The sequence below is a fragment of the Ipomoea nil genome, unplaced genomic scaffold (genome assembly GCF_001879475.1).
Source record: "Ipomoea nil cultivar Tokyo-kokei standard unplaced genomic scaffold, Asagao_1.1 scaffold0706, whole genome shotgun sequence".
Lineage (NCBI taxonomy): Eukaryota > Viridiplantae > Streptophyta > Magnoliopsida > Solanales > Convolvulaceae > Ipomoea > Ipomoea nil.
The window spans coordinates 1,224,638-1,249,672 of record NW_017617134.1 but is presented as its reverse complement, the minus strand read 5'-3'; the positions used below and the strand labels follow the sequence as shown (position 1 = coordinate 1,249,672).

The following is a 25,035-nucleotide window of genomic DNA, read 5'->3' as shown; positions in this document are numbered from 1 at the left end:
AGTCCCCCCTACTCATGAGTCAACGGATGTGTTTGAGTTGACTTGGGAGTAAAGCTGAATCTATTTTGATCTTGTGTAGAATTCTCTTGATTTAGGATATTTTATTTGATCCTGTGTAGAATTCTGCTTGATTTAGGATATTTGGTTTTGTTTTCCAAATCCCTAACTTGCCTTCCAAATCCCCGATTTGTGCTTTCCCAATCCTTTCCTGCTTCACTTAACTTTTTAATCTCAAGCTCCTCTCCAATATAAACCCCTGTCTCTCTGAGCAATTTGAGAGCACTTCTTCAACAACTTTCTGCCACAGTTCTGTAAGTCTTCGCTGTCATTATTATTTTGCAATTTATTTTACAACGTATTTATGCATGTATGAATATACTTGCTCCCCTTTTTTTTTCTTTTTTGATCGGGGCCGAGGCGCGGCCTCGACCAGGGGCCGAGGTGTGTGCCTCGGCCTTTTTTTTTTTTTTTTTTTTTTTTTTTTTTTCTCGATCGGGGCCGAGGCGCTGCCTTGGCCTGTGGCCGAGGCGTCGCCTCAACCACTTGGCCGAGGCGCGGCCTCGACCAGGGGCCGAGGCGTGTGCCTTGGCTACTTGGCCGAGGCGCGACCTCGACTAGGGGCTGAGGCCTGTGCCTCGGCCTTGGCTGAGGGGCGGCTTCAGCCATTTTATTTTTTTTATTTTTTATTTTTTATTTTTATTTTTATTTTTTTTTGATCGGGGCCGAGGCGCTGCCTCAGCCTGTGGCCTCAATCGGCCGAGGCGTCGCCTCAGCCACTTGTGTGAGGGGCGGCGTCGCCTCAGCCACTTGGCCGAGGCGTGGCCTCGACCAGGGGCCGAGGCGCGACCTCGACCAGGGGCCGAGGCGCGACCTCGACCAGGGGCTGAGGCGTGTGCCTCGGCCTCTTTTTTTTTTTTTTTTTTTTTTTTTTTTTTTTTTTTTGACACGCTCTTTTCCTGACAGGCAGTTTTTGTACCCAAGTCATCCGTAACCGAGGTGAGTTTAGTGTCTTTGGCTTCATAATGGATGTCACTCCCTTGATTGATGTTGGAGAACTTGATTTTGATGAGGAATATGATGATTCCCCTCTGTTTGAAAATTTTCCCCCTCTTCCATTTGTTGCTGACTCGCCAACACCTAAGCCCCAAATGAAAAAGAAGAAAAAACGCAAGGCCTCCTATTCTGTTCTTGATAAGTCCCTTGTCTTGTCCATACAGCCTCAATTAGGGGAACGGGATTGGGATGATATTAGAGGTCTCCTTAGTCCTGGCGTTCTGACTCTCCCTCCTAACCCTCGGGGTAATATCACCGACCCACCCTCGGATAAGTATTTTGGGGTCCACCTTCTGTCGCTACAGGTTGGGCTGCGATTTCCCCTCCATATGTTTGTGGTAGATTTTATGAACCACTATGAGATAGTCCCCGGCCAGCTAGTTCCCAATGGTCACCAGGTAATTGCGGGCTTTCTTGCTATATGTAAGGACAAAGGGATAGAACCCATGCTAGATCTTTTCCAGGCTCTTTTCATAGTTGGTAGGGCTTCTCAGAGGGTAAGGGATTCGTCCAGATTTCGAGCAGGCCACATTTCAAACTCTTTGAGGACCGTCCTACTTATAACAAGGATTGGAAACCCAAATATGTCTTTGTCACTCTTGTGAGTCGTCCGTTTCCTTTTCGTGTTACGTGGGGATCCCATTTACGTTGCCCTCCTACTCTTGACATGAGTCCCTCCCTCTGCCGAGATGTAGATGATTTACTGGGGGATGGTCTCTTATCGATCGTTGATTATACTACCGAGTGGAAGCGCGCGGGATTAGGCTTCGTGAGGACTCATCCGGCTGTTCTTTCGCCCACGGGTACTCTTTAGTTACCACTCAGTATTTTATTCGTCAACCACTAACTCTAACTTGTCTTCTTTTTATTGCAGGTACCATGTCTTCATCTTCGAGGACTAGCCGATACTTGTCGCGACCGGATCCCTCCTCTAAGAAGAGCAAGGTGGAGAAAGGAAAGAAGAGTCAAGCCGAGGCCACGGAGGTGATGCCGCCTCCGCCGGCACGCACGCCAACTCCATCCAAGGACGTTGAGCGTACGCCTACCCCAAAAAAGGTCGCCCCGAAGGTGCGTGTGCCTACTCCAACCGAGGTTGACGAGGGGGTGACGCAGCCTCCATCGACTCGGACGCCCACGGCCGTTACTTTTTCCCCTCAACCCCCCAAGGTGTAAGGAGATACTTCTACTGAGTCCGGCTCGCGTGTTCGGACCAATTTGATTCGACTGGGAATGGACGTGCCACCCGGAGCGTCGTTAATAAATAAAAGTCTTGATGCGGTTGAGTATGCTGCCCGTATCGCTCCTCCTGCGGACTTGGAACACCTTGTAGCCATGGATGTCAACATGCTGCAAGAGCGTTATCTCAGGCACAGTTTTGAGGTTAGTGTTTTCATACTTAATGTTCCCTCTCTGCCCTGGCGTGTGTCTTACTCTGTTTACTTTCAGGCCCTGCTAGAGGGACAGATCATTCATGCCCAACGAGGGCGGGTGATGGACTCGCTCCTTGAGGATGTTAAAATTAGGGACGCGGACAACAAGAGCCTCAAGGACCTGCTATCGATCCGGGAAGGGGCCTTGAGCAAGATGGAAGGCGAGCTCGGGGCGCTGAGGAGCACGGAGCGGCTAAACTTGCCATCGTGAAGGAGCGGGAGGACCACGAGAGGACCCGTGCTGGCCATGCCGACGCCCTCGGCCGGGCTGTGGAGGTCTATAAGAGTTCCGCCGAGTTTAGGGAGGACGCGATGCACTATATGTGCATTCCTGAGGCTATCCGAGAGTTCCTCAAGACTAGGGCTGGCCAAGAGGCGGTTGAGGCTGAGGCACATGTGGCTTTTAATATTGGGCGGTACACGAAGCAACAGGAGATCTTTTCAGTGCTGAGGGAGAATGTTCCAAATTTTGACCCCGTGTCCCTTGGCTTGCCTGTGATAGAGAAGAATCCGGATCCTGATGCTGAGAATGAATCCACTGATGATGTCACGGACGCTCGTGAGGATTCGTTGGTGGACGAGTTTCACGGCATTGACACTAGCAACATCCCCAATGTTCCACTGGATCAGATTATGATTGAGGAGCTCTCGGATCATGAGTAGTTCGTAGTCTTTGAGATTTTCCCTTGCTTTCTGGTTATGTCGCTGAACAATTTGCTTCCTGTTTTTGAACAACTTGCTATTATTTTTAGAATATTCGAAATAAACTAGTTACTTCGGAATAAACATGTTGTTATAATTTTTTTTTTTTTTTTGCCGAGACGAACGTGGCCGAGGTGTGCGCCTCAGCCACTTGGTCGAGGCGCGGCCTCGGCCACAGGCCGAGGCGTCGCCTTGGCCACTTGGCCGAGGCGCGGCCTCAGCCATTTATTATTATTATTATTATTATTATTATTATTATTATTATTATTATTATTATTATTATTATTATTATTATTATTATTATTATTATTATTATTATTATCTTTTAAAAAAAAAAAAAAAACATGGGCGGACCACGAGCACGAGATATTATTTCAGAAAATTTTGTAAAAGATGATAACGATCTTGTTTTATTAAGTAACATGGACGAACGGACCGCGATTGCCATGCACTAGTTCTGATGATTGCTGTTACAGGATTTTTAAGGAAAGTACTTGATCAAATGTTCCGAGTTCCATACCCAATCGATCATTCTTCCCCCTGTAGTTTTTAACTTGTATGTCCCTAGGCGAACGACTTCCTCCACGACATAAGGCCCCTCCCACTTTTTTGCGAATTTTCCCCCTTCAAGGGGTTGGCTGGCTTCCCTTTTTCGCAGCACAAGGTCGCCGACTTGGAAGTACCGGGGTCGGACTTTTGCGTCGTGGTAGGACTTTAGTTGACGACCGTAGTTTTCCATCTTGCAGAATGCCGCCTCTCTCTTTTCATCCAAGAAGTTCAGATCCACCCTTTGGTGGAGTTCATTTTGTTCTGACTCGAATTCCTCCACCCTTCTACTAGGTATGATTACTTCCACCGGGGCCCGAGCTTCAAATCCATAGGCGAGTGCGAACGGGGTTTCTCCGGTGGCCCTTCTTGGTGTCGTGCGATAGGCCCAGAGGATGCCGTCGAGTTCCTCCACCCAGGCTCCGCCAGCCACTTCTAGCTTTTTCTTGAGGCCGTCGAGGATGGTTCTATTCGCATTCTCCACTTGCCCATTCGCTTGAGGATAAGATACCGCCACCCGGCTATGCTTAACGCCCCATCCTGCTAAGAATTCTGAAAATTCTCGTGCCTCGAACTGACGGCCATTGTCTGTGATTACCTGGATAAGGATACCGAAACGATACAGGATGTTTTTCTCGACGAACCTTTTACACCTTGCTGCGGTGATGCTTGCCAGGGGCTCGGCCTCCACCCATTTCGTGAAATAGTCGATGGCCACAATGATGTACTTCCTGCTTCCAGTCCCCGTGGGAAGGGCTCCTACCAGGTCAATTCCCCATCTCGAAAAAGGAATCGCGGTGCTTACCGGGGTGTAGTTCGTCGCAGGTCGACCCGGCAGTGCTTGGAATTCTTGGCACTTGGGACATCGCTTTGTATACTCGGCGCAGTCCCTTAGCATTTTGGGCCAAAAATACCCTTGTAACATGATGCGGCGTGCGATGGTGTACGCCCCTTGGTGCGCGGAGCATACCCCCTCGTGGACTTCTTTTATCACCAACTTCGCTTCATCTGGATATAGACACCTCAGTAACGTGCCGTTGTAGGAGCATTTGTACAGTTTATCGCCCGAGACAACATAGCTGGGTGCCCGTAACTTCGTTACCTTTGCGTCTGCCTTGTCTTGCGGTAGGGCGCCGTCTGCCTTGTATCGTTTGATATGATCAATCCAACATGGATCCCTAATCTGCACAGGGAAGACCCACGAAACGTCGATACTTGAAGTCTCGAGGTCTTCTAGTCGAGCGATCTTCCTAATGTGGCTGGGGACTCCGGTACTTAGCTTTGAGAGCATGTCGGCGTCGGCGTTCTGCTCTCTAAGCACCTGGTGTATCTCATATCCCTCAAACTCGCGCAGGGTTCTCAACACCGCGTCTCTGTATTTCTGCATGCTTCCTTCGTTGGCTTCATACTCCCCAGACACCTGGTTTACCACCAGCTTGGAAACGCATCGAATTCGGACCTTCTCAGCTCGTAGTCCCGCCGCCAATCGCAGTCCATTGAGGAGGGCCTCGTACTCTGCCTCATTGTTAGATAATTTGAAGTGGAATCGGATGGCATAGTAGGCGCGGAATCCCTCCGGAGTGACGAGCACTACGCCACCGCCGCAACCTTTGCTGTTTGAAGAGCCGTCTGTGGACAAGGTCCACCACCCTCCATCTTCAGTTTCTACCTGGTCCGTCACTTCCCGAGCTGTGCACTCCACTATAAAGTCTGCGAGAGCTTGGCCTTTGATGGCGGGCCTTGGTTTGAAATCTATGTCAAACTGACTGAGGTGCATGGCCCATCGTGCCATCCTGGCGGAGCTGTTAGTATTCCGTAGGAAGCTCCCCAACGGCTGATGGATCGCGCTGCGGCTGTTGCTGCTGCTTGGATCACTTGAAGAAATGCCGGAAGTAGCCCTGCTGGATGAGTTCTTCTACTTGTCTCTTCAGTACGTTACATTCATCCGTGTCGTGCCCGGGTTGCCTATGGAACCTGCAGTACTTTGCTTGGTCTCCTTTTGGGGAGACCTTCATGCACTCTGGTGGGAACTCGATTATTCCCATCTCCTCAGCCTGTTTTAGGATGACGCTGACGGGATGGGTAAGAGGAGTTAGGTTACGCAGGGGAACCAGGCGAGGCCGTTCATGGTCCCGGCCTTTCCCTGCGGCCGGGTGGTTCGAACGCGGTGCTTGGCTGGACGGACCAGCTTTCCCAGGTTTCCCATTTTTCCTGCCGTCCTCCTCATCTTTCTTTTTCCTGTCGACGTCCTCTGCCTCGGCATAGCGGCTAGCCGTCCTCATCAAATCTTCGTAAGAACGAAGGTGGTGGGCGTTCAGCTGCTTGTGAAAATACCCCGATCTCAAGGCGTGGATGAATATCGGGATCGCCGCCTTGGAGTCGAAGTCGTAGACATTATTGACTTCCTTTTTCCACTTGATCAGGAAGTCTTTGAGGCTCTCGCCTCTATCTTGCTTTACCACACAGAGGTGAGGGAACGATTTCTTACGCTGTATGCTACCCGAGAAGTACGTTAGGAAGCTTTTGGACAACTCTCCAAAGTTTTGGATCGACCCGTCCGGGATGGTGTTGAACCAATCTTGGGCCGTTCCATCTAGGGTGGACAAAAATGCTCGGCACATGATGGCGTCCCCTACCCCAATCATTACCATAGTGGCCTTGTACCAAGTCATGTGGACACGTGGGTCCGTGGCTCCCGTGTACGCCTTGATGGCGGGTAACCTGAAGTCCCTCGGCAGAGGTACATCTATGATACTTGGGGAGAATGGTGCTGCCATTCGTACCTCGGGTTCCGGCGACTGCTCCCGTGCCTCCACCCTTCTTGCTAGCTCCTCGATCCTTCTTTGCAGCCTTTTGACTAGGGCCGACTCGTCAGGGTGCCGGCGCGGGGCCGGATGCCGCTCCTCCATGTGTGGGGCTAGTTCATCGGCGCGCCGTCCATCTGAGTGTCGACGCGGAGCTGGTTCCTCGACGTTTCGTCCCTCTAGGTGTCGGGGTGGAACTCGCTCACCAACGCGTCGTTCGCCCGCTGAGTGCCGACGCGGAGCCGGCTCATCAACGCGTCGCTCCGCCGAGTGCCGACGCGGGGCCGACTCGTTATCGTGCCGGCGCGGGGCCGGCCCATGAGACTCGCCCATCCTTTCTGTGGGCGATCTTTCAGCTTCTCTTTCCTCGTTTCGGCGAGGGCCTCTAGCGGAAGACCCCTCGGCACGCGATTCCGGCCTTTGCCGAGCGGGCGCCCCGTGTCCCAACTGTTCTAAGGCAGAGCGAGAGGGCCTAGGTTGCCGTCCGGCCGGTCCGCTTCTTTGGGTGCCCTCTCCGGGGCCCCTAGTCCTAGTGCGACGCCCTGCGTCCCTCGCGACACGGGTTGCGTCCTGGGCATCCACTCTCCGTGGGGATTCTACCTCTATTTCCCGAGGCCGCGGCGGGGGCACTTGGCCTTGCAGTCCCACCGCCACTTGGTTTAGTGCCGCCGTCACTGCTTGCTGAATGGTTGCCTGGAGGCTCATGACTTGGTTCGCCCCTCCATTGTGGGGTTGGTCTCGGAGGTCTCCTCCATTGTTGAGTTGATCTCGAAGGTCCCCGGGCCTCCCGTTGTTGAGATGTTCTCGGAGGTCCCCTCCGCGATTGTTGGTGAGTAGGTCACGGAGGTCACCTGAGGCGTTGCCATTGTTCACGTTGCGAGAACCGTGGGAGCTGCGGGACGCCATTCTTTCAAGCTTGCTGTTGAAAGAGAAAAAGAGTTGTGTTGTAGCCTGCTTGAGTATTGGACTCAGGCTCTCAATGAAAGCACCAATGACGGTAATAACGTTACCGGTAATAGGTGCTATAAGAAAGTAACAATAGTTGTATTGCCTTTTGTCTCAGTATAGAAAGTACAGTGTGTCCATTGCTAGCTGAGGGGAGCCCCATTTATACTTAGAGTCCTAACGGTAACAACATGGGATATAAATGGGGAGCCTAGCCTTTAACTCTCTCTCATCAATGGGGACTTCAATGCTGGCTTCAATGGTAGTAAAGTGGCACCTGTTGGAATTCCTGACCGTTGGAGTTCTGCCCGTTGGGTTCCCATGTGATGCTGAGTCAACGCCCATTTGTGATCCGGGTCGGGTGCCAGCCCTATTATCCTGTCAATAACATTATGAAATTAAATTACAGTACGTGTATCTAAAATGAAACTGAATGATTTGTCCAGCATATATTATCAAATGAAACTGTAATTGAATTGAAATGATACTTTAATTGTGTTAAAATGAAACTTCAGTATGTATAAAATGAAACTGAATAACATGTCTCATATATTAAGTTTATATTCAATTCACCCATTATCTATTCTGATTACTGTGAACATAAAATATATCAAATTCATCTCCTCACTTAAAAAATCTAAATATATTTTGACCCGATCCAAATTAAAAGTAGACCAAGTCAATATATATTATACCTCAAATAAAGCTAATATTTGTGTAAAATAATTAAAAGGCTGTGCAGCACAAAACGCCATAGACCATAGTCCACAGACGACTTTATAGTTTATAGTCAACCATATATTACATGCAAATGCTTATCTGGATGTTAGTTGTTTTAATAAATATCATCCATAAATGGCACCGGTGCAAGTTGCATGCACTAGCTGAAGGCCTGAAACCCAGTTCTTCTTCTTCTACTCTACTGTAATATAAACCCCATCTTTGATATTGCTGCACTTATCTTAGCTTCATTATTGTTCAAAATGGATGAACTCCACAAGTTAGCCAAAGCCTACTACCGAGCAGGCTCGCCGGAGCTGAAAAACGAAGCCCAGGAGCTGTTCAACAGCCTCGACAACGACGGAGATGGCCGCGTCGACAAGAACGAGTTCTTGACCTTCATGACCGAACAGGGCTACCAATGCATGAGCACCAAGAGATTCTTCAACGAGCTCGACACCGACGGCAACCACACGTTGGATTTCTGGGAAGTCATGACCCTTCTGTATATTTTTAAGAGCGGGAGGCCGTTCTGCGATGGGTGTGGGCGATTCATTCCGGCCACTTTTTTCACCTGCCTTCAGTGCCCCAACTATGATCTCTGCATTTCTTGTTATGAGAATGGCAAGTCTGGGCATAATCACCAATTCATGGATAATTATGCTCTCTTGGCGGTTAAGAAGAGAGCAGAGATGAATGAAGAAGAAGAGACTGAGGATGTAAACATCGTATCTCACCATTCAGTTTCCACATACGATGATGATGATGATGATGAGTCATACACCGCTATGCATGCCATTGTTGCAGCAAATGTTCCAGCAAAAAAATTTGTACGTTACTACTCCTTACCGCCTTTTTTTTTTTTTTTATTTTTTTTTTTATTTTAAAGTACTATAGTGTCTCTGTTACGATGTAGTATCTGTTACATATACTCTCTTAACCTAGTGAAGCACAAAGAGTTAATACTGCTTGAACTTATAACCTAGAGTTACTCCACGCCACACCTTACAACCTAAAATCCTTTTGACTTAGCTCTTTTTTTTTTCTATTTTTTTTTTTGGTCCTTTAAATAAAACTTGGATGTAAAAAATAATAATAATAAAGGAAAAACAACACTTTTGGCGTCTGAATTATTTCACTAGCTTTCGGACATTTTTTGGTTGTCCGTGTCAATTGATTTAAACAAATTTAATCACTTAATTATCTATTATATTGCACTTTCAGTCCATATCATGTTATATAATTAAACTCTTTTTATGAGGTTATTTTTGTCATTTAGGATCAATATTCGAATATTGATTCTAAATGATAAAAATAACCACATATGCTAATGGAGTTTGACAATTATATACTATATAACACGTACTAAGGATTAAAAGTGTAACATTTTAAACAATTAAGGAGCTAATTTAAATTTACTTATAGGGAATCAACGTTTCAAAACTGAAGCAATATATAATATAATTCAGGAGTTAAAAGTACCTTTTTTTTCAAAATAAAAATAAAATAAAGAAAAAAAAAAACTAGACTTTATTGTCAATCCTTGTTGTTTTTCTCAAGTGTTAGGTTGTTGATTAAAGGTTTAATTTGGTGTTGTATTTTCAGAGGAAACGGAAGCTTGCTCTCAAAGCATTGCAGATAGCACTTCACGTTGGAAATAATTGTAGCATCATGTGACCAACATCAAAACGTGTCCGTGCTACCTATGATAATGTGTCTTTGGTGAATTTCGTTTAATGTGTGATGGTTATTATTGTTGCTCCATTATTTGAGTAGGTTGTTGTTGGGATTTTATTTTTTATTTTGTAGTATATATGGTTTAAATTATTGTTGGTTGTTTTTGTTTTGGATGTTGTTACGTTGTTGATCGTCCTCTGGTTGTAAGGATAAAAGTTCATATATATGCTCTTATTGTGCACTTTTTTTAAAGTCTTTTATTGTGTATTTGTATGATTCTGAAAGTACGCTCTTAAACATTGAATTAATACCTAATTTAGTACAAAGTAATTGATTTTAGGAATAAAGGTCAAATAAGTTATCGAAGTACACACCATAATGCAATTAATCTAATTTACATGTTTTTCAAGTTTCTAACAAGTCACACCAAATTTAAAATATTTTTTAAAAACAGTTATTTAAAAATAATTAATGTTTTCCCATTTCTCCTTGCGGTTGATGAGAGTGCGGCGGAACCGGCGCTGATGGCTGTTGTGGTGTGGGTGTTGATAGGCTTTCAGGCAAGGAAAATACTACGTGCACTCTCATTTCTTACTCCTAACTTGTAATCTTACAAATTTTTTATGTAGACACATTCTCTGGAACCCACATGATGAAAATAGCTAATCTTTGTTTGCCATGTCATGGAGTATAAGTGAGGGAGTAGAATTTGGAAGTACATGTAGTAGAACTCTTCTGGCAATTGTATCTGGATTTGCGCTAATATTTTTTTTTTTATTCTAAATAACTATTTTTAAATAATATTTTAAATTTGGGGTGACCTCTTAGAAACTTAAAAAAACTTACAAATTGGATAAATTGCATGAAATTAGTTAGGTTAGGGATTTAATTGTAGTTTTTTTTAGGTTCAGTTATCTAATTACATGATGTGTGCAATTCGATGACCTATTTAACTCTTATTCCTTGATTTTAAAATAGAAACTCACAATCGTACGTGAAGGTGTACATATACATTACCAGTTCAAATTAAAATGTTCAATAGGTAGTTTTCACTAAGAGTCAAATTTAAAATTGATCAAACTAATAATAATCTGACTTGGTTGGAGTTGTCCTATGTCATTTTCACTTTCCTACTCTTATTATGAGCACAACTTCATTCCATCATCGTATATGTCTTCGTATGATAGTAAGAATAGTGTTGATTCATTTATCCTTAAATTATTTATAGTTTTAGGTTTAAGTATTAAAATAAGTTTATTTTAATTTTTATGGTTGTTGTTGTCGTCGTCTTCGCCACCATTGTTATTTTCACCACCGTTGTTATTTTCATCGTTGTTGTTATTTATTATTTTAACTATCGTTTTTGTTTTTATTAAATAAAAATAATTCAATATTAAAAATGTAAATTTAAAATAAAAAATTGAATAATAAACATAAAAACCTAACCAATAACTATTAATATTAAGGATAAATTAGACTTTAAAAAATACAATTAGCTAATACCAAAAAGCTACCCAAATAACTTTTTCATTTTTAACTTATTGGCATTAATATGCTAAGCTAACAAATTGTTTATCAAAGAATCAATTTAGGTGTTTAACTTGGTCAAACAATTAATGTTGGACAAATAAACTAAAAGTTAGATAATGAGTCGAGATAATTAATGTACATTAACATAATTTTAAAAATAAATTAATTTTGAGAATATCATATAACCGACCAAATTATATTTGACCAAGTCTTTCAATTTTTCTTATGACGAGAAAAACTCACCACCACTACTCACGAGTGTGCACGGAGTAAATCATGCCTTGTGATCATAGCTATCAAAGGACTAATTTAAATTTCATATAATTGACTGGCTCAAATCAAGAAGATCCATAAAGTATCTCCATTCAAAATCTAACTTATAATCTCGATTACCTAACCATTAATCTGGTTAGGCGTTTTAGAGTCTTTCAACTTTCGAGTTTCAACGTAACGTGTGCGTGCTCGGCCATCCGGTTACAGCGACACAGTGTGTGGGGTTGAACGTATGCTTCAAGTTAGGGAGACCAAATCCTTTGCCTTTGTCCTCTGAAACACGACGTTCGATTCTATCAATAAAAACAGAAATGTCATAAATCGTGGTCGGCAGGATTCGAACCTGCGCGGGCAAAGCCCACATGATTTCTAATCATGCCCGATAACCACTCCGGCACGACCACAACAACGTTAGTCAATCTGGAATTTCTTTTCTATATAATAAAAAGGACAATAAACATGGTTTGTAGAAAAATCGTGGTCGGCAGGATTCGAACCTGCGCGGGCAGAGCCCACATGATTTCTAGTCATGCCCGATAACCACTCCGGCACGACCACAATTGCTAAAACATTCCAGGCATTACATATTTATCTATAAACTTTCTTGGAACGAATGATTATACGTTATGCAGTGACAACATTTGAATAGTTTCTTACTTCTTATAGTTTTATCTCATTTATTTGGGATGGTAATTTCCTGGAGACGAGAAATTGTTTCAATACCGTTTCTCAATATTTATATTAATTTTTTTTAAAAGTTAATTATCGAAATGGTCCCTTGACTATATATAACTAAATTATCAATTTTGTAATTGACTATAATTTTTGGCTAATTAATTAAGTCTTCAATCTTAAAAATCTTAACCAATTTAGTCATCAAATGTTTCTTAATCCGGGACCAAATTAGTAATTTCGAGACTGAAACCCATAGTTTGGAAGTTGATTTATAAGAAGAGTTTTCAATTCACAGGCCACACTCTTCCCACCTACTACGAAATATAGAAACCAAGCATTCTTCTTTCCCTCCTTCATGCGATGAGCAGGAATTCAACACAAGATCATCGCTTTGAAAATAATTAAAACTTTAAAAAAATTCTTTAAAACAAAAAAATATAATGAACAATAGTTTGTGACTATTGAATTGTGTTCTTGAAACTTTTTGAGAAAGAACATATTTTGCAATGTCGGTACATCCCATTTTGATATTCGTCTCTGCTAAGATCATATGATCGATCCGACCCATGAAATAGTCTCAGAAGAGTCCAATTTGAAAAAAAAAAAAAAAAGACTAAGTCTTGAACCAGTTGCTTTCAAGTTTCAACTTGTGCGTGGGGGTGTAGTCGAACGTATGCATCAAGTTAATTAAGGAGGATATGATAATGGAAGGGTGAGTATTTCTTGGGCATAAAAGACTAAGTGTCGACCCTTGACTCTTGAGCCAATCACTTTCAACTTGTATTAGTTACATCCATGCAACTCAATCACTTATAAGATCAATTCAAGATCGCTAATATTTGATTTTTGTTATATGATTTGTGTCATGTGACGAATAATAATTCATGAAAAATTAAAAATCTCAAAAAGTTAGAGTGGTTGTCAACTGACGATCACTCTATCTAACCATCTCACAACCAAGGACGGAGTCAAAGGGGGGCAGCTGTTCCCCTCACCTCACCCCAGTGGCGGAGCCACCTTTGAGCTCTAGGGGGGCTTGCCCCACCCCCCCCCCCCCCCCCCCTCCCTCCCCCCAATTTTTTTTCTTTTTTTATTAGTATAGAACAGCAGCCAGGGGGTTTGGCCTCCCAAAAGAAAATAAAAAAAGTATTAGTATATAATAGTTATTTTGTGTCCCCTCACCAAAATATTTTCTCTTTTCAAAAATGCTTTTAGAGTATGCTTATACATGTAATTACTCTTCAATTTTCAAGCTGAAGTCTATAGATAATTTTTTTATTTCTTTTTTATTCTTTAAATCTTTGAATTTTTTAAATGAATTATTCATTATTGGAGATGGATTCATCGATCCTCACCACAACAAAAAATCTAGATATTGTAATTAAATGGTACCTAAATCCTCTCTTTCATTTCCTTAGTTGATGATGGCAACCGCGGTGAACTTGGACTACGAACAGTGACGGCTGGATCCTCTCTTTTGTGATTGACCCCCCGCACGAATAAATCCTGGCTCCGCCCCTGCCTCACCCCCACCTCATATATAATTTTTGTATGTATATATGTATATATAGTACATGATTTAGTATTAGTATAAAAAAAAACTATTAATATTAATAAAGAATAAGTTAGACTAGGTGGTAGAACACATGTTTGGCAATGATAGTGAATGTTAAGTGTTCAAATCCTTGGTATCACCATGATTTTACAGATACAGTTTTTTTAATATCCAACAATATTTACAACTATATTTCTTAGGTAATTTATTTATTTATTTATTTATTTGAAATGATCTCTTTTGTTTTAATGTTATTTTGTTATAAATATTTTTATAAAGTTTCTATGTGTTTTATTTTTCGCTCATATCCAACAATATTTACAACTATATTTCTTAAGTAATTTATTTATTTATTTATTTAAAATTATCTCTTTTGTTTTTAATCTTATTTTGTTATAAATATTTTTATAAAGTTTCCATGTGTTTTATTTTTCACTCATATCTAACAATACTAGTTTTTTACGCGCATTGCGCGATTAGGATAATGCCCAATGTTTTTTTTTTTTTAAATAAGTACTTTAAAGTATATTAAGGCAAGATTATATTGAAATTGTTAATGCATAGATAATTGAAGGTTGAATTTGCGTATTTAAATAGGTAATTCTTCTCCCAAATGTTGAGTCCCCAACCCCAAGGGCCCCTTCACACTCCGACCCGACAGAGCATTGTGGGAAGTTGTAAATCACGGTGATTCAATGGTTCAGCAGACAGGACCAAATGCCGGTGCGAACAAGGAATCTGCCCACTTTGGACATAATTCCCGCACTGCCGCCGCCGAGGTTCAAACCTTGGTCTCTTCTCCCAAATACTGCCCACTAAACCATTGAGCTAAGCCCGTGCGGGTTAAATAGGTAATTCTAAGTTTACAAATGCAAGATAATATAGTCAAGATTTATTATAATTGTCAATAAAATAACTGTATAGGTATGGTTGAAACCAAATATGGGACATAAGGGACAACAAATAAAAATTAGGGCATAAAATATTAAATATATACTAATATTGTTTGAGGAGATTTCGACATTAGGATTTGTGGTTAAGTTCTATTAAGACTTTAATATTAGAATTAGACTAATGGTGTAATTATAATTCTATATTAGACGTTAATATTAGAATTAGACTAACGGTGAATTAACGGTATTTAACGGAAAAATTAAATGGATAATCATATAATTAAGGATAAATTAGAAAAATTTTAAAAAAATTAAAACCTGAACAATTTGAACCATTCATTTGATTTAATAATTTGGCGGTCATTTTTTCTACCCAATGTTAATAATTAAATAAATTCGTTGGTCAAATCCGCTAATATAATCCGCTAAATGCTGATTGTCAAACAAGGACATTGCAAGGTAGTTCTCACTTCAATTTGTTGTGTGATTTGAATACTCTCTTTGTCACAAAATCTCTCAAGTAGTTAATATTGTTGGCTTTATTAATTATATTTTTTTAAAAATTTTTTCATGGTATTAATAAAATACTTGGTAAATAAATATATAGCATTATTTTGTATTATAACTTTGATATTTAATTAGAAAAATAGTGCACAAAAAAGATAATAGATAATGTAGTGAATATAATCAATTGATGAATTTGAATGTAAAAATTTTTACATTTGAGAAAAATAAAGACAATATAACTAATAAAAATATTTCTCTTAATTAATTTATTGATAATGAATAATTTTTTTTTTCACTGAATTAAGACATTGTAAGGACAATGTAGCGAATATAATCAATTAGTAAATTTGAATATAAAGAATTTTTATACTGTAGAAAAATAAAGACAATATAACTAATACAATTATTTCTCTTATTTAATTTATTGATTATTGATAAGGAATAATTTTTTTTTTGAATAAAGGCATTGTGAACACATAATTCTAAATTAAAGAAATGCATATCTATAATTTTTTGTTGTAGCTACTAAATTATTATTTATATAATTTAATAAGAGTAAAATAGAGTACTAATTATGCCAACTTTGATTGGGATGAGGTTCGAACCTAAGACCCTTTTTTTATTTATTGAAATCAATGAGTAAGTTAATGGTGAACTAACGGCAATTCTTAAAATTTTAACGGAATTAGTAACGGTGTGTGGGTATTTTAGGAAATTTTAGTGTAAAATTTAAATCTTATCAATCTTTTAATCAATCTGAGCCATTCATTTGATTAAAATCTGTGACCGCCATTTTTTCTACCCATTATAGGCCTAACTCTCTTGGGCTCTTATTAGTATAGTAGATCTACCCATTATAGGCCTAACTCTCTTGGGCTCTTATTAGTATAATAGATAGTAGATAGTAGATTTACAACTATATTTCTTAGGTAATTTATTTATTTATTTATTTAAAATTATCTCTTTTGTTTTAATGTTTCGCCTTGAAAAAATTTTCTGAACCCGTTCCTACTTCTTCCCCCCTCAATTGAATTTCTAGCTCGGTCCCTGCTGATCACAACCGTCCCAATACATTCATTTTCATTTGCATGAGTTTCATGTATGTTGGTGAAAAAAAAAAAAAAAAAAAAACATTCACATTTTAGTTCTACTATACAAAAATATTCCTAAAAGATAAATGATTAGCCCTGATGGGAAATTAATATTAGTCTTTGCTTTTTACAGAGAACCATGTTCTCATATCTTTCTCAGCTCCTATATATATATAATCCAAATTAAAGTTGCCCTCAAATCCAGGCAAACTACGTAGTGTACTAAATAAATCTAGGATAGGATGGATCATCTCCGGCAGATAGCGGAAGCTTACTACGAAGCCAGCGAGTCGGAGATCCAATCCAAACTCCAGGACTTCTTCAAAACCCTCGACACCGACAGAAATGGCCGCATCAACAAAACCGAGTTCATATCCTTCATGAGAGAAGAAGGCCACCACCGCATGAGCAACCCCAGTTTCTTCTCTCTCATCGACACCGACCGTGACGGCTCCTTAGATTTCTCCGAGGTCCTCACGCTCCTTTACATTGTTTGGAGCGGGAGGCCGTTCTGCGACGCCTGTGGGAGTTTCATTCCGACCACCTTTTTCACCTGCGCTCACTGCCGCGCCGTTAATCTCTGCATTTCTTGTTATCGGAATCGGAGGTATAGCCATGACCACCCAGGGCAGCCCGCCCGGTTCCTGGATAATTATGCCCAGTTATTGGACGCTAAGAAAAGTTCCGGCGGCGGCTGCATGAATATGAACAATACATCGTCTACTCATCGTCCGACCACCCATGAATCACACAGCAGGGATATCCGTACTGTTCCGGGAGCTAAATATGTAAGTACAGTACTCCTCATTCCTCACAATGTAACTTCAAATTAGGGATGTCAATTTTAAGTCTCTTGGCTAACATATTACATAAGGCTATAAAATTTAGCTTAATAAAAAATCAGTCAGATTAAATGATGTATAAAAATGCTCTAGTTTATTAAAATTAATTTTTTTTTGGGAATATTAAAATTAAATTTTTAGAATGTTAATTTAAAAATATCAAAAATTTTAATTGAGTCCATTCAATAAATTCGACAACTCAAGGTTTTAGAGTTAGGGTCAAGAATTTTAAATCCGACAAGAAAAAATTGATTAGCTCAAACTGATAAGTCTGATAGTCTAATCAAATTAGCGTGAAATCAAACAGATTGACCCAATTGACATCCCTACCTAAAACTATGGGTGTAAATGAGCCGAGCAGCTCGCGAGCCGCTTGTGAGCGGTTCGGTCAAAGCTCGGCTCGAGCTCGGTCAATATCGAGCTCGAGCGGCTCGTTTGGTAATCGAGCACGAGCCGAGCCTAGATATTCTAGGCTCGTGGCTCGTCGAGCCGCTCGCGAGCCATATAATATATAATATATATAATAATGATATAATATAATATAATAATAATATATATAAATAACAATTAGAAATTAGAATTTTAAATTCAAAATCCCTAAAAGATTTCTATTATTTATGTATGGATAAAACAAAGTAGTTTGAATTTTAAACCAAAAGTATTAAATATGTCAAATTCAATGTCAAAATCGAGTTCGAACTCGAGCTCAAGATCGAGCTCGAGTTCGAACTCGAACAATCGAGCTGCTAGAGCCGAGCTCGAGCAGTCCGAAAATTACCGAGCTCGAGCTCGAGCATCAGTTCTCATACTCGAACTCGAGCCGAGCCTCCATTAACGAACACGAGCTCAAGCCTACCCAGGCTCGAGCTCGGCTCGTTTATAGCCCTACCTAAAACTGCTTGCAATTTTTTTCTTTGTTCTTATGTGTTACGTACGTTGTTGTATTTTCAGGAAAGATGGAAGATTGCCCTCCAAGCACTTCAGATAGCACTTATGACCCTGGGGGATTCTTGTACCATCATGTAAACAATGTCATTATGTCAAAAAGTCTATGGATTTGAAGTATTATTTGTTAAAAAAATATTATTTATTAGGACATTATGAGTTCAAATATGCAGAATCTCAAATTTTATTCTCTCATTCAAACTCTCTAATGTGATAAATTTTGATAGGCGTTTTCATCTTGTGAGTTCTAAGAAAAGAGGTTTACATCAATTATTTTTTGTTTGACAATTATTAATGGTAAACAAGTTGAAGTTTGCTGATGATTGTTTCAGTCATGTTAATAGCATCAGGGTATTATTGTCTTTTCACTTCTTTAATAATTGCCTTTTTAAATATGGTGTCTCTCGAAGTTACAATTTTTGTATTTTTGCTTGTTGTTTTGTTCTGAATTACCATTGAAGCTCGTCTATGGTATACACTTTTCGTTTGGTGCAATCTAGACAGTTTTCTTGAAGATATTTGATATTTTTGTGGTGTGAATAATAGACAATAATGTTTGTATAATTGCTTGAATATTGGAAAGCATATTTTAGAATAGGACAAAGAGTGTTCCATCAACAAGACAAGGATATATACGACTTTTTAAACTATACTAGTCTCTTTAACCAGTTCTCTGCGAATAAAATATTTTAGAAGGCTCGGTGTTTGTCCAACCAACATGCTGGTTGATCTAGGAGCTGAGGTCAACCCTTGAAGCCAACTGAGCATCTTTGTAACCTCCCTTCCTATGTCATGGCTAACCTTAGGATGTACTGTGAGCCAACACGACCTCCTAAGATCATACGTAGCCAATCTAACACCCTAAGCGGTCGACCCAAAGTATGCCCTCAATCTCCATGCTTTGTCTTGGATTCACGTCATGCCTCTTGCCTTAACAGTTTGGACCAAGTTAATATATCTATCAAATTTAAAAATAATTAATTTAATTTTAATTGACTTAATGACATGCCAACTCATATTTTATTTTATTAATATTTAAAAGTAATTAGTTTAGCCACCAATTTTTTATAAATAATAACCAATATACTAATATCAAGCTTTACATAATAAAAAACAAATTACCAGTGCCTCCAACAAGTTTTGCACCTAACTTCTCACAAATGTAATGTTTTCCATTCCACCTTATATTAATAAATAATAAGTAACCAATTTGATAATATTGTGTGATATCTATTTAAAGTGAAATCTGTTTAAAGAATATTTTAGGATGAGAGTTGTAGATCAGAGGATTTTAATTTATTTCTATTTTTAAAAAATCATACAAATCAAAATAAATTTAAATATAAAACATTTTCAATTTTTATGGATAGGAAAAGTTAATAATGACAATTAAAACATTGCAAAAAAATAAAAAAATAAAAAAAATCCGCTCTTTCTTTCTTTTTGCAGTGTGCATTAATACCCATATCACATATCATGTACTCAAGATATTTAGATATTAAAATGTTGATTAATACTCCGTAATAGACAATAATAAGACAAGAAACATGTTACATGCTTTGTAATGCAATTTGCGTGGTCGGCAGGATTCGAACCTGCGCAGGCAAAGCCCACATAATTTCTAGTCATGCCCGATAACCACTCCGGCACGACCACATATATGGTTGTCAATCTGGAATTACTATATATATCTGGAAGATAGGAATTGAATGAATATTTTTGGGGACTGACCGAGTGACTACAGATGAATAATTATTGATGGTAATTTCACTCGAATTCAATGGAGATGGTTTTTTTTTTTTTTTTTTTTTTTTTTTTAATACAAAACCCGTCCTCAATATTTAATATAAATATTGGGAATTAGTAGGAATTTGTGTCATTTGTGTTTGGCTAAAATTACGAGAATATAAATATTAACTTTTTTTTTTCTTTGGTAGATAATGTTTTGACAAAAAATGAGTGGCTTTAGCAGGTTTAACATTTTGACTTCATAAAATAAGTATTTCGTAATTAGCATATTTGGCCATTTTAGTTGTTTGACTTAATTAAAATATGTAGGCCCTGTTTGGTAAATAACTGTTAGATGTTAGTTGATTGGGTTAATTAAAGGATATAATTAGTTGATAATATTAGCTTATTGTAAAAAGTGTTTGGTAAATTAGTTGTTAACATGATAACTATTTGGTATAATTTTTTTTCTCAAAAAGTTAATTGGAAAAAGTTATGTTGGGTATTTTTTTGAATTTTAGCATTTTGGAGTACAAAAAACTAATTAACAAATACTTATATTAATTTTTAAACAAAGTCAAACAACTAATAGTGGTCAAATAACTCAAAATTGACCTATAGACTAAATATTTTACCAAATAGGGCCAAAATAATGAATTTGGTTAGCGTTTTGATACCAAAACACCAAAATAGAACCAATGTTGAAACTAGTGTTTCTATATTAGGGTTATGAAAACAACCATCTAGGCTGCACTGTAGGCTCTAACTAAAATTTTAATACAATCTGCTAAACGATGATTATCAAATAAGGCCAACAATGGTAGCCAATTTCCAAAATGAGTAAAACAAGTAAACATCCTTGGAAAAGTTAAGTAACATAACTTACATAACTAAAATAATTTGAACCAAACATGAGAATGTGACATTCCAAAGTTTATATCACCTCGGTAATGTTAGATAATAAAACACCTCTTTAAGATTTAATTAGTTAAGTTTTGTAACCAGTTTGGTTGACGCGAGTGGCCATACACTCTTAGCTTGTCCCTTAAGAGAGGTCGGGAGTTCGAACCTACTCTCGTATAGAAAAATCAATCTAGTCAGCACTTTGTCCCTTAATTGGATGGGTTGAACGGAAATTAGTCTGAGTTAAAGGTGCCTCCTACCTACAGTTAGGGCCTACTTAGGGGAAAATTATGCTGTGAACATAGGGGTAGATTCATAATTTTTGTTTTTCATTTGTTGATAACGATGTTTCTCTTTTCGCAATCGCATTGTTTCGTATTCGCAGTACATATATTATGAATCAACAGACTACAGTACATAAATTATGAATCTACAGTATAGAAATTATGAATCTACTGTACGGTATAGAAATTATGAATCTACAGTATAGATGTTATGAATCTACAGTATAGAAATTATGAATCTACATATTAGAAATTATGGATCTATCCCGTGTTCATCATGCGCATGCTCAACACGGTTCCACAACATAACTATTGCTACTTAGGACAACTCGTAGTCTGAAAAAAAAAAAAAAATAGTTAAGTTTTGGGAGAACAGATTGAGAAGTACAGTTGACTTTGAACAAGAATTCCTTGTCCTCCTAATTTTGTTACGAGGACGAAGAATCCTGTATATTTCACTAGTTCGATCTTGTTAACATTCTTTCCCACCAAATTGCCATCATCTTTTCATGCCGGACAATTTATCTTGTTCTATTGACTCGTATGATTGAATTTATTCCATAAAATCTTGGTTATGAATTATGATTCTTGATTCTACACGTGCATGCCCTTTTGGATTGGTTGCTCCGGTGCCTTTTTGGGTGGAAAGCAAATAATTTTTTTTTTTTAAATCAAAGAGAAAAACAAGAAAAAAGAAGAACAAGTTAACTCAGAAATCTCAGAACCACCCTTTAAAAAAAAAAAAAAAAAAAAAAAAAAAAAATCTCAGAACCTATCATTTTCATTAGATAACCATAAAAATACATATCCAATATAAGGCAAAACAGAATACAATACATGATCCTGGAGAATAGAATAATAGCCATAAAATATATATTTACAATAAAATTTTTGTTTCTCGATTTTTAAACTGAACAAAATTCAATACTTTAAAATGTGTCTCTAAACAAAAGATATTGGATGAGATGTCACCGTGCTTTGCCCATTGAATCACGACGTTCGATTCTTTTATTATCAATAAAAATAAAACAAAACAGCAAATATGTTATAAACAACGGCAAATTATATCGTGAACCACGGTGCATAATCGATTATGCACCGCGCATCAAAACGACGTTGTTTTGTTTAATGAAAAGAAACGGCATCCGTTTCGCGCCGTTCTGCACCATTCCGCAAAAAAAAATAATAATAATAAAATAAAATAACTCTATTATTCAGTTTCATTTTATATAAACTGCAGTTTCAGTTCAACACAACTACAGTTTCATTTCGATATAACTACAGTTTCATTCGATATTTATAGACTCAAATATGTGAAAATGTTATTTAATTTTATTTTATATACACTATAGTTTTATTAAAACACAATTACATGATCATTTTGATATAATTAGAACTTCATTGTACAATATACACTCAAATATGTAAAATGTTATTCAGTTTCATTTTATATACACTGCAATTTCATTTCACCACAACTACAATATCATTTTGATATAACTGCAGTTTCATTTGATAATATAAAAATAATACGTGAGACATTGTCGGTTTAGATACACTGTAGTGTCAGTTGGTAATTAACATACAAAAAAACGCGCGCTCCGTTAAAACTAACGGCATCGTTTTGACCGCGGTCCACAATATAACGACTAATAAACAACATGGTCAACAAGATTCAAACCTGCGCAGGCAAAGCCCACATAATTTCTAGTCATGCTCGATAACCACTCCGGCACAACCACATGTACGTTGTTACCTTTGGATTTTATCCTAATGTTAGTCAGTTTACAGCTCCTTGCTGTCACTACAAGAAATCTGTCATTTCCCGACGAAAATTTTAACGACGCTCTAAAAAACGTCGCTAAATATAACAATTTGCGACGTTTTATTAAATAACGTCACTATATATTTTGGTAGATACAATAAAATTTTTTGTAATATTTGCTGACGAAATATAATTTTTTTTGTCAGTAAAAATATAGAATTGACGACGTTTTATAATAAACGATCCTAAATGTTTTATTTTAAAATTAATTTTAACACAAAACGTCAGGAAAAGTGAAAATATTTTGCGGGAAAGTTTTTTATTTTAGCGCCATTAAAAAACATTATCTTCATAAATTAAAAGAAAAAAAAAACTTTCCCGCAAACGTCAGTAAAGGCACATTTTCTGACGAATTATTTTATTTTGTCACTAACTATTACTGACGTTTTTGTTTATCTTTCGTCTCAAAATGTATGTATTCCATGACATTATCAAGACCATGCAAAAACGTCGGTAATAGTATCATTTAGTGACGAAACATAACTTCGTCAGTTATACATTTTCATACGCTGATACGCCGCTAACCCGACAGTCGGGGCGACGTTTTTATTTCGTCAATAAATATATTTGCTGACGTTTTTTATTTTTTGTGACGTTTAAAAAACGTCGCTAAATGTTAACATTCTTGTAGTGTGTGACAATGATAACCTATGCAAGTCAACTTGTTGCTGAGAAGCTTATATGACTATCATTTCTGTAAATCCAAACACTATATTATGGTCCTAACATGTAACTATATATTGAATTCAAGCTACTTTGTATGCGTAAATGCAATGAATAGTGTATCAAATTAAAGAAAAATTATTGAATTCAACTTATCATTAAATAAAAAACAAACAAACAAAAAAAATATCAAATCATTAGTTATATTGCAAAAACTTGTATTATTAGCATCCACACTAGTGATTTTTTTTTTTTTTTTTTTTGTGGAGCCTATTATGAGGTGGATGATAGAGAATGAGGTGAGAGAAGACATTCTGGTTTCCTGCAAGGTAATGGTTTTTTGTGGGCCCCAAGGAGAGAAAAAATGGAAACGCGCATAGCAAACGCCCAACTTCATGCGCCTACTGGCGCGTTATGCCTTTTTTTTTTGGACGTCAGATGCAGCAACTTTTTTATTTTCTTTTTTCTTTTTTTTTCTTCTTCTCTTTCCTTCCTCTCTCTCCTACTTGCATCATCAAAAACCGTGAAAAAAACTAAACTAGTGTGGATGCTCGACCATCAGTGTAATACTCATATTGGAAAATACAACATTAATGGATTAAGAATAAAGTGTTTGTTACTTATAAGAAAAATATAATACTTTTACATTTTGATTGAAAAGTATTACGGAGTACATTTTTTCTTATAAGTGCTCCTTTATAAATATTTTAGTCATGATTAGTATTACATTTTTTTAATATAAGTATTACATTTACATCCTGACCCGATCTGTCTTACAAGAGAGTCACTCTATTTATATATCATGTAAAAATGTTTTTCGACAAGATGAAACTGTGCAATTCTTGAATTGTCTGAGAAATTAAAACCAATTAGAATATAATTATGCTAGCAAAGTCATAGAATTAGAAGTGATCAAATTAAATATAAGAATACCATAATATATAAGTGGTTCAACCCTTGAGGCTTGAGCTGTAACAGGTGAACATTTTATTAAATGGAACTCAGTACAAAATTATTCACATAAACACGGCTCTACAATTCTTTTATGAATAAAAATACAAAACAGCACAGATGTTATATAAATCGTGGTCGGCAGGATTCGAACCTGCGCGGGCAGAGCCCACATGATTTCTAGTCATGCCCGATAACCACTCCGGCACGACCACAACTACGTAGACAATCCAGAACTGTGACTTATCTACAAGCGAGCCTGTGTAAGTACAGGTTTATATGAGCCATTCAATAATTGAAAACTTTGAGTATTTATTCCGTGCTCAAAGAAGCTAGACTAATAATTTCTAGTTCCGAAAAGGGAATTTTACTTTATGAAAAATAATTTTGAAATTTCAATCTACAATACAAGACGTCTGATACTTACACTTTTCTTAAAATTTGTCAATTTACTTCTTTCTAAGGGTGCTAAGAATGTTGAAGTGTCGATTTT

The 25,035-nt window shown here is 38.2% G+C and overlaps 2 protein-coding genes and 4 non-coding genes across 6 annotated transcripts; 2 read left to right on the top strand and 4 right to left on the bottom strand.

The window, feature by feature from the left end:
• The first annotated feature begins 1,922 nt into the window (after positions 1 to 1,922).
• On the top strand, positions 1,923 to 18,317 carry LOC109176465. The gene is made up of 3 exons (XM_019325903.1): positions 1,923 to 1,927; positions 16,638 to 17,189; positions 18,195 to 18,317. The coding sequence occupies exons 2-3, from the start codon at positions 16,644 to 16,646 to the stop codon at positions 18,267 to 18,269; spliced, it is 621 nt and encodes a 206-aa protein (XP_019181448.1). The 5' UTR covers positions 1,923 to 1,927; positions 16,638 to 16,643; the 3' UTR covers positions 18,270 to 18,317.
• On the top strand, positions 8,349 to 9,910 carry LOC109176463. Its single transcript, XM_019325902.1, has 2 exons — positions 8,349 to 9,030; positions 9,806 to 9,910. The coding sequence occupies exons 1-2, from the start codon at positions 8,464 to 8,466 to the stop codon at positions 9,875 to 9,877; spliced, it is 639 nt and encodes a 212-aa protein (XP_019181447.1). The 5' UTR covers positions 8,349 to 8,463; the 3' UTR covers positions 9,878 to 9,910.
• TRNAS-AGA lies at positions 12,003 to 12,084 on the bottom strand. Its single transcript has one exon. It is a non-coding gene; the product is annotated as a tRNA-Ser (tRNA).
• TRNAS-AGA lies at positions 12,157 to 12,238 on the bottom strand. Its single transcript has one exon. It is a non-coding gene; the product is annotated as a tRNA-Ser (tRNA).
• Positions 18,318 to 19,762: 1,445 nt separating the features above from the next.
• TRNAS-AGA lies at positions 19,763 to 19,844 on the bottom strand. Its single transcript has one exon. It is a non-coding gene; the product is annotated as a tRNA-Ser (tRNA).
• Positions 19,845 to 24,675: 4,831 nt separating this feature from the next.
• Positions 24,676 to 24,757, bottom strand: TRNAS-AGA. The gene has a single exon. It is a non-coding gene; the product is annotated as a tRNA-Ser (tRNA).
• Positions 24,758 to 25,035: the final 278 nt, after the last annotated feature.